The 13051-nt window shown below is 51.3% G+C and overlaps 1 protein-coding gene across 1 annotated transcript; it reads right to left on the minus strand.

The window, feature by feature from the left end:
- Nucleotides 1-5913: 5913 nt before the first annotated feature.
- Nucleotides 5914-8510, minus strand: LOC119318497 (2-(3-amino-3-carboxypropyl)histidine synthase subunit 1-like). Its single transcript, XM_037593068.1, has 2 exons — nucleotides 7042-8510; nucleotides 5914-6287 (listed from the first exon to the last, which is right to left on the minus strand). The coding sequence occupies exons 1-2, from the start codon at nucleotides 8429-8431 to the stop codon at nucleotides 6256-6258; spliced, it is 1422 nt and encodes a 473-aa protein (XP_037448965.1). The 5' UTR covers nucleotides 8432-8510; the 3' UTR covers nucleotides 5914-6255.
- Nucleotides 8511-13051: the final 4541 nt, after the last annotated feature.

Below are 13051 nucleotides of genomic sequence, written 5' to 3' on the forward strand. Positions count from 1 at the left end.
GTAGTTCTGCTTGGAGGTCTACAATACCTCGCTCAGGTAATATACCGGTCTCTGGACAGGTAGCGCCTTGCCTTCCTCCTTGCGTTCCACTACAATGACCGTGCTGACTACTCGGCTGGTGGCGGCGATGTACAGGAGTATAGGTTCCTTTGGAGTCGGAGCCGCCAGGACCCGTGGAGTAGTCAACATCTTCTTCAACTGGAGAAAAGCTTCGTCCGCCTTATGGTTCCACTCGAAAAAAGTGGTCTTCTTCATGAGTTGGTATAAGGGGAGAGCTTTCTCGCCCAGCTGACTGATGAATCGGCTGATGGACGCCAAGCAGCCGGTGAACTTCTGCACATCCAGCAGTCGGCTGGGTACCTCCATTCTCTCAATGGCCTTGATTTTTACTGGGTTGCATTCTATGCCGCGTTCAGAGACCAAGAAGCCTAGGAGCTAGCCGGCTGGTACTCCGAAGACACACTTCTCGGGGTTGAGCTTGATCTGGAATCGGCGCAGGTTCTCAAAGGTCTCCTTGAGGTCTTCCAGCAGTGTTCCATGCTTTTTCGTCTTCACCACCACGTCGTCTACGTAGACGTGGGCGTTTCTGCCGAGCTTCTTGAGGAGGCACTTCTGCATGCAACGCTGAAAGGTGGCGCCGGCATTTTTTAAGCCGAATGTCGTGGTGAGGTAGCAGAAGGCTCCAAACGGCGTGATGAAGGCGGTCTTCAGTCTGTCAGCCGGGTTCAGCTTGATCTGGTGATATCCTGAGTATGCATCCAAAAAACTCAACAGCTCGCATCTGGTTGTGGAGTCTATCACCTGATCGATTCTTGGTAGAGCAAATGGGTCCTTGGGGCAGGCCTTGTTGAGGCTTGTGTAGTCAATACACATTCGCCACTGCTTGTTCTTCTTCAGTACCGGGACCGGATTTGCTAGCCATTCTGGAAAGAACACTTCCATAATGAAGCCGGCTGCTAAGAGTCGGGCTATCTCTTCCCCGACAACTCTTCTCTTCTCTTCTGATAGGTGGTGCAGGGGCTGCCTGACCGGCTTTGCATCAGATCGGACATGTAACTTGTGCTCGGCGAATTCCATTGGTAGACCTGACATGTCTTTGGGGGACCATGCGAAGATGTCCCGATTCTCATAGAGGAAATCGACGAGCTCGCCTTCCTATTTGCCGTCGAGGTTTGCACCTACGACGACGTACCTCTCTGGGTGCTCCGGATCCAAGGGTATCTTCTTTGTCTCTTTGGCCGGCTTGAACGAACCCTCAGCCTCTGACTCTTTTGGGTTGGGAGATACCTCAGGCTGTTTGGCGGCCATCGCCACAACTCGCTCGAGGAGCCGCTTCTCGGTCGCGATTACCAGGGACTCGGCCAGCCGACTGCTCTCAGCCGCGCAAGTAGACGACTTCCGGTAGTCGCCAACCACAGTCAGAATTCCCCTGGAACTGGGCATCTTCATCTTGAGGTAGGCGTAGTGGGGGACCGCCATGAACTTGGCCAAGGCGGGTCGGCCAAGTAGCGCATGGTATGGGCTCTCAAGGTCCACCACCTCAAACCAAACAGACTCTCTACGGAAGTGATCTTTGTCCCCAAAGAGGACGTCCATCAGGATCTTGCCGATCGGCGAGCAGGAAAGCCCAGGAACTATGCCATGGAACACAGTTCGGCTGTTCTGAAGCTGTCTTTGCTTGATTCCTAACTTCTCCATGGTGTCCTTGTACAGGATATTGATGTTGCTGCCCCCGTCTATCAGAACTCGCGAGAAACGCGCGGCTCGTCTGTCTGTAGCAAAGGTGGCGTCCAGGACCAAGGCATAGGAGCCCGGACTCGGCATCACTTCTGGGTGGTCAGCCCTGCTCCAGCTGATGGGCTTCTCAGACCAGTGCATGAACTCTGGCGTCTCCGATGCTACTGCGTTCACCTCTTGTTGCTGCAGCCGCCTGCTGCGTCGATCATCAGCCACACTGGTAAACACCACGTAGGCTCCGTGCTCTTTAGGGTATTCGTCTTGTACTGCGCCGACTGGCCTGACAGCCAGCTACTGGGGCGGCGGCGGAGGCGGCTGCCCAGCAGGCGGGGGAGGCAGGAGGCCGTCTCCCTTGGCGATCCTGGTGAGCCAGTGGCACTTCCGGGTGGTGTGATTCGACGGCTTTGCGCCACTGTGGAACTTGCAAGGTCCATCCAAGGTCTGCTCATAGGAGAAGGCCGGCAACCAGTTTGGCTTGCCGCCTTTCTGTCGCTTGGGCGGGGGCTGCTCATCTGGCTGTTGGGCTTCAACGGTCGCGACCTGCCGGCTGCTGGAAGCCGGCACCGGGGCCTTGCGCTTGTGGTCGCCCTGCGGTTGTCGCCGGCCGGCGTCTGCCGCCGGAGTTCTTGGAGCTTGAGAGACCACTTTGCCAGTTGTGCTAATTTGAATCTCCGCCTTCATGGAGGAGTCAGCCGTGGCGTGCTTGTCCGCTATGATCAGCAGCTCGTCGAGGGTTTCTGGCTCGTCGCAAAGGAGCTTGTGCTTGAGGAGGGTGCCTTCTCTGCACCCAGCTGTGAAGTACTCGATGGCCTGCACCTCGTGCACGCCCTCGCAGGAGTTCCGAAGCTCGGCCCAATGCGTGAGGTAGTCATGAGTCGACTCGTCGGGGCCTTGCACGCACAAGGAGAGCTGACGAGGTTTGGGAGGGCGCTTGTATGTGCTGGTGAAGTTGCGGACGAATGCTTCGGTGAAGTCGACCCAGCTGTTGATGCTGCGGGGCTTTAGGCTATTCAACCATGTTTGGGCCGTGCCCTGGAGCATGAGCGGAACATACTTTACGGCGACACGCTTGTTGCCGTTTGCTATGCTGACAGCCATGGAGTAGTCGACTAGCCAGTCTTCCAGCTTCACGGAGCCGGTATACTTGGGCGTGTCTCTTGGGAGCGTGAACCCTCTGGGAAAGGGCTCGTCCCGAATGCGGGGCCCGAAACAAGGCGGACCAGCTCGTCTTCTTCTTCCAGCGCTAAGGATCGGTGAAGTCGATCGATCCGGTGGCGGGCGTCATTCTCTCCAACTCCTTCTCGGCGGCCAAGGCGATCATCGAGAGTCGGATGGTCAACAGGCGGTGGGGAGACTCGCCTCTCCTTGCGGGGAGGGGGAGGCGGACAGTCGTCCCGTCGTTCCACTGCTCTTGGGCGGCCATCTCGGTCACGCTCTATGGTGATGTGAGTCTGACTGTGGCTGACAACCGGCTCCTTGTCTCTTCTTCCTCGGGCGCCGCCAGTCGGCGTCCGAGACGTTGCACCTTGATCTCGGTGAAGATCGTCGTTGGGCCGTTGAGGCGCTTCCGTGCGGCAGCCGGCCTCATTCTGCGCGGCGGCCGCGTCAAGGAGCCGCTGGACTCGCTCCATCATGAGGCGGCGTTCTTCGCCCTCGAAATTGTCCAGCTCATTCGCCGCTGCCTGGGCGGCTCGGATGTTCTCCGCTGGTGTAGCGTACACAGGGCGGCCTGCCCCAAACAGGTTGGCGATGGCTACGCCACGCTGCTGGACCGCGCCAAGGCGGCTGGGCCCCGCCGGGGCCGGCGAGCTGCCCACGGCGCGATCTATCTCCCGCTGGTAGGCTTCTGACAAGCGCCTCATGCTGGCCAGCTTCTTCGCGCCTTCAACGAGCTGAAGGCGGCGCGCCTCCAACGTCTCTGCGTCAGCATCTTTCGGAGTGGGCGCAGTTAGGTCTTGCAGAGCCGCGCCGAGTGAGTCGTGCGCTCCTCCGCCGGGAAGCTCGTCATGACTGATGACTAGCACCTCGGTGACAGTGCTTCCGTTGCTCTCCGCGCGAGGGAGAGGTTCGTCGTAGACCACCACATTGGTGGGGAACGCGTTGAGCGACGCGGTGTCGGAGTCGACCAACATCGAGTCGGTGGAGCCTACGGACTCCAAGTCTATGGCAGGCTCGCCGGAAACGTGGAGTTGGTCGAGGAGGCCCGCGAGGAGGTTCTCGGGGCCGCCCGTGCCTGCGTCGGACGCAGGTTCGTCGGAGAGGAGGACCTTGCCGACAAGTTCGGCCAAGGAGCTAGCCGCGCAGGCGATCTCAACGCCGCTTAGCGCGTCGGTGCAAACTCCGTCTGGCGTGCCTGGCTGGCTGCGCTCGCCAGGAAGGAAAAGGGTTCCCGTCCAGAACAGATCTCCGTACGGCGGTGCACCACGCCCCACGGTGGGCGCCAAATGTCGGGGGTTTGGTGCGACATATGCCAAAGGATGACTTATCATGGTGGGGCGAGTAGAACGTCGCCGGTGCCTGGAAACGTGATGAGGCGAAGACATGCACACCGGTGAATCTTACCCAGCTTCAGGGCTCTCCGAGGAGATAATACCCCTATTGCTGCTCTACGGGGTCTCCGCATGATCACTATGGCCAAGTGTTTACACGGTTGCTCCTTGAGCTGTTTCTTGGAGGTAGGAGAGGGCAAGGCTAGCTCTCTCCCTTCTATATGATCTGGTCTAGAGCTAATGGGTTCCAACCCTTTGCATGGGTGCCCTGGGGGGTTTATATAGGCCTACCCCCAGGGGTACAATAGTAATTCGGCTGGTCGCGGGCCCAGCCGTCAGTGCCTCTGGCCTTCGTCTTCTCTGCCGACCGCTGGGGCCCGCCGACTGGAGGGCCTCGCCGGCTGGTCTGGTACGGAACCGACAGGCCGCGTCCGCCGCTGGCGGGTCTTGCCGGCTGCTGATTACTGTAGCCGTGCTTCTGATGACGCAGGCTTGATCATGAGGTCGTGGCAACAGCCCCGCCGCCTGGCGGGCGATCACTGTTGACACTCCCCATCACATCTTGATTAATGGCGCGTGGGCCCTGGGGGAGGGCTCGGTCGACCTCCCCGGACCGACTCCCGGCGGGTCCGACTGGTGGTTCTCCTGTCGTCCCCGAGGTCTCACTGACTGGTGGGGCCTGCTACCTCTAGGCCGTACAGACAAGCCGTCGTGGGTGCAGGATTCGGCCCTGTGGTGCTGATGTCAGGGCCGGCATGGCAACAGTGCCACGCCGCACGGAGATCTTCCGGGATACGGCGTGCTGTGGCCATGCCTGCCCTTGGTAAGAGGCGGGGGTGGGCTTCGCTGTAGCCACGCCCATGCCCCGTCCCCTTTGATGGAGTCATGGGGATTGTTGGAGTCGCAGGCCGACTCCCCGAAGCCGGCTTCTCTGGAAGTCGGCTCTCCTTGAAGTCGTCCCTGGGACTCGGCCGTGAGTGATCAGTCGGCCATCTTGCCGTTGACTTCTTGAAGGCGGTTCCTCGTCCTAGGGTCTTGAGGGGCGCAGCCTCCCCCGATGTCTTGAAAGGTTCTGGGGCTCGGGTTGGCCTACCCGTGGCCCAGTACTCCGACACTGCAACTGCAACTTAGGCCATTTATTTTGGGGATTATGGGTGGCTGTCAAAATAAGCTACCCCCTACCCGTTTTATTCTAGCAGACCAAGGTAAACTTTCATTCTAAAGCCTACTCCTATGCGTCTAGGGCCCTGTTTGGAATCTCTCTGCTCCACTCCCCGGAGCTGCGGAGCTCGGTTTGAGCAGCTCCATAAAGAACTGCAGTAGCCTGCTCCGCCCCGAGAGGTGAGTCACGGGAGCGGATAGAAACCGATCAGGCTCTTGATACACTAATTTCAGACGGTTAATTCCAGATGGAGGTTGTACTAGCTAATCCTTCATTATTATTTTTAGAATAAAATTTTAGGTTGGGCTGTCAAAATAAGCTAAAGCTGGGTAGGGCGAGAGCCACTCATAAGCGTCCCTGCACCACGCCACCAACAAAAATTGGCATTGGCTTTTATCCTAGTCGAATATCAGCTTGAAGTTCTATAGAAATCTAAATAAACAGGTCTGCGTATCTGGGTTGTTTGATAAAAAGAAGCATATAGTATTCTGATGCTTATAGAACGATGATGCGAAGATTTTGCAGTATCAAAACTTAATAGTCTGATAACCTGGGCCAAAGATTCAGCAGTAAACGATACACAAGTATACAGCAATGATGCAGGGAAAATAAATATACATTACATCCCAGTATACAGCAACGGTACCACAGCAGCGAACAACATCGTACATTGGGTTGTTTGATGATAAAGGAGCTCCGAGTATTTTGGTGCTTATAAAAGGGCCTGTCAGCACTGGCTAAGTTTGTCCTCTGTTGCGTTGCGTGAAGAATGACGATGCCAAGATTGAAGTCTGGTGTCAAAAATTCTGGAGCCAAGAAGGTTCTAGATATCTCAGTTGGCTTCCGTGACCTCAACAACATTTTATTTCATTGCTTCTCCTCGACTTGGACACTGCTGCCTGCTAATTAGAATTGATGAATATAAATGACCATAGACCAATATAACACATAGTAGAAATTTTGTGTCGACACGACTGATCATGCAGGATTTTGTTAATGAATAAACCAGTGAGCAAAGTTGCGCCAGACCAATTCATGCAAGATGTGTACAAATACTTGCAAATATTACCCTACGTCCCTAAGAAAGTACACACAATAGTTAGGACAGAATCTTAATTCTCAAACATGGATTCATAAACAAACCAGAGTTATGCACATGAGGCCTTATTCGGTTTGGTGAGGATCGAGGGGTATTAAATCCATGATAAGTCAAAATCCTCCTCATTCCCCTCCAATCCTCTTCGGAAACTAACTAACGTTCCTATTTCTCTCTATACCGACTATGCTAAACAATAACATCAAGAGAAATCTTTACAGACTTACAGTATACTGTTAGTGTTAGATATGAGCACAATTCAGAGAAGCCTAGGTTTTCTTGAAATATTTCTCTTTCATTTCACTTATGCCTTTCTGCAAAAGAACACGACAATTCACTGAAATTACCATGCAAAAATCCGCTCTATGGCAAGATGTGTATCTATTCATAGCTTGTCAATTTAAACTGGTTACTTAAACCTATGGAAATGTCACTGAAACTGACAAATGCTAAATGCAAGACGTGTGTTAATAATACAAGGAATCAGTGCCATAATGTGCAAGGAAAGAACAGAACCGAATTGTATGCAAGCTACTATGATTTTTTCAAGCAATTACCGATTCGAACTCGCGACTTTCTCTCGCCAGTGGAGGGCTTCTTCTTCATGTAGCAGCCATTCCAATCACCCCCGTCCTGCGAGTAGTAATCCATCGGGTATTCCCCTCCAAAATCATCTCCACCACAATCACCACTACTACAATCACCATTTCCACAAGTTCCTGATCCTGAACAGCACCCACTGCCACCTCCACCACCGCCATTTTGCCTACTCCCCTTCTCCCACCACCCAGGAACATACCCCAGTGCAACATCAAACTCAAATGTTGTCAGCACCGGCCTCTTGAACCCCTCCCCCCAATCGATCGACAACCGAGGGCACGCAATCTGCACCCATGCATCCACAGAATCCCCGAATAGCTCCATCCTCGTCGGGGAGAGCTCCGACATGAGCACCACCGTGTGTTCCAAACCTTTCTCCTCCAGATGCTCCACCACCCGGTCAAGAACCTTCAAGCTCCCCTGGCGGCCCAGCGTGCCGAGCACAACCCCCCAGCTCTTGGCCTTCCTCGCCGCCAGCACCGCCTCCTTCCTCGCCTGCTTCATCCCAAGATGGTCATACTCCTCCAGCACAAGCACACCAAGAAAGGGATCGAACCGGTAGGCCTTCACCGCAGGGTTGGCAATCATGAAGGCCTCGAGGTGGAACCTGCCATCGGCGACGAACACCACCACGCCCACCCCCTCCGCCTTCTTCAGCGTAGGCGCCGTGCACCCGAGGATCTCGCCGGCAGAGAGCGGCTTGGCCTGCGGCACAACGATGTCGCGGTAGCCGTCCCGCGTGAGCATCTCGCGCGCCGCGTGCACCGCGGCGATGAACTGCACGGTGCCGGCGAGAGCGAGGCGGGGCGCGGCGTCAGGGTCCGGGAAGGCGCCCCGGATGGCGGCGGCGAGGCGGAGCGCGTCGACGCGGATCTCGACGAAGACGTAGAGCACGGGGAGGAGTGAGGATGTGACGGGGACGAGGCAGGAGTGGCCGTAGTGGACGAGGAGGTCGGCGGCGAGGGCCTTGGCGGGGCGGTCGCCGAGGCAGCAGGCGCCGTAGGTGGGGTCGGCGAGGATGAGGACGTCGTTGGAGGGGTCCTCGGCGAGGAAGGGGCCGAGGAGGTGGGAGAGGGGCAGCGAGAAGAGGAGCAGGCCCTCCGGGAGCTGCAGCGCGGCGCGGCGCGCGCCCGAGGAGCGGATGCGGTGCGCCGTCTTGTGGAGCTCGAAGTTGTAGGCGGCCGGGAGGAGCGAGGTGGCGGCGGCGGCGAGGGTGGGGTCGTTGAGGATGGAGACCGGGATCGGGGTGTGGATGAAGCGCTTGGGGGCCGGCTTCTTCTTGGCGCTGCTCTGGAGCGCGTCCACCGCGGTGACGGCGAGCGAGGTGGAGGGGTCGCCGGCGTCCATGGCGGCGGCGGCGGGTGGGGAGAGACGGGAAGAGGGGTTTGCTTAGCAGTACGAGACGACACGGAACCTCCCCCCCAAGAGGAGCAGCAGCAAGAGAAGGCCCATCCACACTGCGAAAAATGCATAGCCCTGCTGTATAATGGGCCAAAATGATTTTCTTTTGGCCCAGTTTAACTCGTCGTCTTCTTCCTTTCTTCCCATTGTCATTCTTCGGGGAAATTCTAATTTTGTTTTTCAAGAAACTTTAAACACATTCATAATCAATCATGAACGCCAACTATAATAATTTTACAATAAGGTCCATGGACCACGTAGCAATGAATAAAAGTGCTGAAGCGAGTCGAAGATGTGCCACCATCATCGCTCTTCCCTCACTGGAGCTTAGCAAACTTTGTTGTAGTAGATAGTTCAAAGTCATCGTGCTAAGGCCTCAAGGACCAGCGAACTAGCACCGTTGAAGTGACCCGCAGATTGAAAAGATCAAATATGTAAACACATAAAACGAAGACTGCATCCAAAAGAGATCCACCGAAAATCAACACCGACCGAATCCTGGAAAATCGGACGAAGACACACCTTCACACACCCTCCAATAACATTGGACACACCACCAGAACAGGGATTAAACGTGGGAGACATCATTCCTACTAAAGGGTATTGCCGCCGTCACACAACCTCCACCAAGACGTTGAACTTAACAAGAATTCATCGGCAAAATCCTATCCGATGCTAATAGCTTCGAATAGTCACTTCTGGTCATCAACAACTATCAGCTTTTGCCAATCCTAGCGGTTGCCGCCATAGCTTCTCTACACATTGCGGCCTCAACCCCCCTTCTCTTCCTTGTCTGGTGCCCTCATTGGCGGCAAGAGGAGTGGTGCTCACATGTCTCATTTTCTTGTCCTTAGGTTTTTGTTCCCCTAGCAACATCGACAAGTTGTTGGTGGCATAACATGTTGGAATAAGGTTTCTTCGATCTCTCCCTAACTCGACGGCATCTGATCCGGCATCGACGGAGGCCCTGTGAGAGTTTGTGTCCTCGGATCTGTTGGTTCCCATCAGATATTAGCAGTTGTATGTGCTTTTCAAGGAGAGTTATGGCTGGCTATTGGTGCAGCGGTTTTGACATCTTCCTCCATGTTGTTCTATGACATGGTCCGGATTCTTCATTCTTCAACCCTGTGAACTACGTGGGGTGATGCTCCAACCAACGTTGCTTCAGTGATTTATAAATCTCGCCTCAAGGGTCGAGTGGCTATTGCGGTCTTCAAAGCCTGGTACAGTGATAGCATTTGTAGGTAAACATGTCCTTTACTATTAGTTTATTGTAATTTTTAGTCTGCATGGGACACCGTACAATCGAGGAAGAAGAAGGTTATTATGATTTTCGATGTAATTTATTTTTTATTGCTCGTTCTACATTGAGTTGTCTTTACATTGTACTAGTTTTTGTTTTCCTTGATATTAATCTGATTTAAGATGCCTTTGGATGCCTTTACTAAGAAAGAAAAAAGTCATTGAACACAGATGATCTGTACATTCTGGTCTCGCCAATTTCAACTGTATTTTTGTGGTCTTTGTTTTTCACTCGCTTATTTTTTGGTTTTTCTCACTCTATTCTCTATTGATTCTTGTCAGCTTTTTTTGGTTTATTGATTGAATTTTTATGTTTTCTCTTTTTAAAAATTTATTTAATTTATTTTTATTTTTGCCTGTTTTTACTAATGAGCCAAAATCTTATATATAAACATTTTCAAATACATTGTAAACATTTTGTGTAAAATGGCAATAGTTTTTAATACATGTTGAATATTTTTTAAAAACATTATGAACAATTTTTAGATACACGAAGAATCCTTTTCAATACATGATGAACTTTTTTATACACATTGATATTTTTGCACATACCGTCAACATTTTATATATGCATGATGATTTTTGAAAGAAAGTTCATAATTTTATAAAATGTCCACACACTTTAAAACCATATAACTAGATTTTTTTTGTTGACATTTTTATAAAAAGTGTTTTTGTTTAAAACAATAAATACCGTACAGTGCGAGCCCAAACTGGATGTGCCTGGTGCGCCATCCCCCCTCTCATTGGTTAAAAATGGAGAACTATGCACGGGTTGGTGCCGTGGGAGATCACCGAACAGATGATCCGCAATACTTATGTAACACTCTGGTAACATTAAATCTCAAGGGAAAATAAACGAGTCTCAATTGTTTGCCGCCAACACAGAAATACGGCTCTCCAAAGTCCAAACCTCTCTTATAATCCATACAGAACCATACAAATCTCACTTATAATTGCTTGTCAAGGAGTTGCTCGGCAAACGGGAAGGAAGATGCTTGTCAAGAAGTTGCTCCAACGACTGAATAAGCAGACCATCGTTTTGTCCTTAATTAAAATTTAATCTCTGAATCTCACTTATAATTTGGAAGCATTTGGCACCTCCGCAGAATTCAAACCCTGCAAGCCAACAAAAATCAGGTTCCGAAAGCAATTCAGAAACAGCTGCGTCAAGCGAGCCAAAGTTAAGCTTCATTATAGGGGCAGCCGCTCTGCTCTCCCCTGCTTGACTGTAGAATGTGTTGAGTTGCTGCTTGTACCAAGTACCAAGTGATTGATATCCTAGGGGGAACACATCATCTCATCCATATGATTTGTTGATTGAATTTGAACCATTGTAGATGTAGATGGCTGGGTGGAAATCTCAGGAATATTTCTCATCGAAAACAGTAGTATCAACTATGAAGGTTTACTTGCACAAGAATGACTGGAAACTATGACAATGTTCACTGACTTCAAGGGATGTTCCATATGATATATGAAAGAGATCATAGATAGTGCAAGCAATCGTGCTAATTCATGTAAAGTTCCCATGGATTGGGAGATACTGCTGCGGAACTTCAGCAAGTCAGATGGCCATGAAGGCAGTGGGCCAAAAAATCCTCAGCTACAACTAGAAAAGGAGAAGAGAAAAAAATAAAATCATTGCTTCTGTCAATCTCCATCTAGCAAAGGTGAAACGCGCGGTCTTGTAGTTTGATTAGCGAGTAAGAGCACACCGGATCCGTGACTCCAGATGAGAAGGTTGCGTGTTCGATTCACGTCGGGTTCAATACCCTCGATTCTAATCCGGTCTCTTTTTCTTCCTTTTTCCTATCATTTCAACCATTGGTTAGCTTTTTTTAGCAGTAACTGTCAACGTCTCCCTGCGGCCCTGTGGGCTAAATTTGCTACATTCTCGTCTATCTGACTCGGGACGACGACGACACCATGTGTTGTAAGCTGAATAATTATCTGTGATGGGAATGAATAAGCAGGGTATTGTTTTGTTCCGAATACAAAGTTCCGTTCCCAATTTGGCACCTCCTCAGAAATTCAAACTCGGAGCCCCGAGCTAAAAAACTGTGTCTGCGTCTTGAACGGGACCCAGAACAAGCAAATCCTATGTCGTTGTGTACTTGTGTTATGTGCCAGTTCGAGCGTAGCACAGCATACGTAGGACTGGACTCGGGATTAGCAGTCGGAATTGAAAATTGCTAGGCAAAGTGGGATTAGGTGCTTTTCTTTTTGAGATGGAACCATATTTATTCCATTAACCAAATAGCTCAGCAAGATCGCTGGCAATCGAGTTGTGCACGAAATCAGGAGCTCCATCCGGCTGGGGAAGGGAGTCCCGAGCCTGCAACGAACATCGCAAGAGCGTCTGCAACTTTATTACAAGCCCGCGGGCAAAAAGAAGTGCGAAAGAAATTGAAATTCAAACGTGCAAAACACTTAATCTCTCTGAAGAGAATTCCATTCACTCCCATATCATGATCAGTGGTGGTCAGAGCTTGCACCAGCGTTGACGCATCAGTTTGCACATGGACCTCTGATAATCCCCACGAGTGGGCAGCCTGTAGGCTTTGAAAGCATGCTGCATGAATCCCGCTCCCGCACCTATTGCTTGACCTTGTGCATCTGTGATAGTGAAAGCCCCAGCCACCAGTTCCCTGTTCTTCAGACATACTTCCATCAAATATTAATTTTAAGGGCGTTCTCACCTAGCAGTTTCCACCTAGTTTCTGACACGCTCTGGACCTCCTCCTTATCCCCAAATAGCTTGTAATCTTGCACCCAGACTCGTACTTTCTTCATGACAGACAATGGCGGAGCTATATGTATAGCTGAGGGGGCTGTTGAAAAGTGCCTGCAGCTCCCGAGCTTCATTGCTCTTTGATATTTGAATTTTTTTGAAAAACACACTTTCGATGCTCAAAAAAATCTTAAAACAAATATGTGAATACGTACACATATTCCTAAAGACTGGTAGAAATCTAGAGATGAAATACTTTGTATTTTGGGAAATACAAAAAAGAGAAATTTCCGACCGAAATGGCACCTTTTTTCTCCTATATACTGTCAGAAATTTGTTTTTTTCTATAGTCCAAGAAAAGAGATTTGTACTGAAACTTGCAACGGGTATTCGGAATGTGTATATGCATCCCGGGAAATAATTTCACATTTTTTTGAAACTTCAAAAATACGAATTTGAAAAAGTCAAATATAGAGAGCACCGGTGCTCGGGTGCTGCAACGCCGCTCTCAGGGGGCTGTGCGCCTGTGC

This window comes from Triticum dicoccoides, chromosome 6A, assembly GCF_002162155.2.
Source record: "Triticum dicoccoides isolate Atlit2015 ecotype Zavitan chromosome 6A, WEW_v2.0, whole genome shotgun sequence".
Classification (NCBI taxonomy): domain Eukaryota; kingdom Viridiplantae; phylum Streptophyta; class Magnoliopsida; order Poales; family Poaceae; genus Triticum; species Triticum dicoccoides.

Excerpts from the sequence above, each read along its gene's own strand:
- LOC119318497 (XM_037593068.1), bottom strand. The coding sequence starts at position 8,431 with ATGGACGCCGGCGACCCCTCCACCTCGCTCGCCGTCACCGCGGTGGAC. Across the intron at positions 6,288-7,041 it reads AAAGTCGCGAGTTCGAATCG|GCAGCAGTGTCCAAGTCGAG; the intron begins GTAATTGCTTGA and ends TCTAATTAGCAG.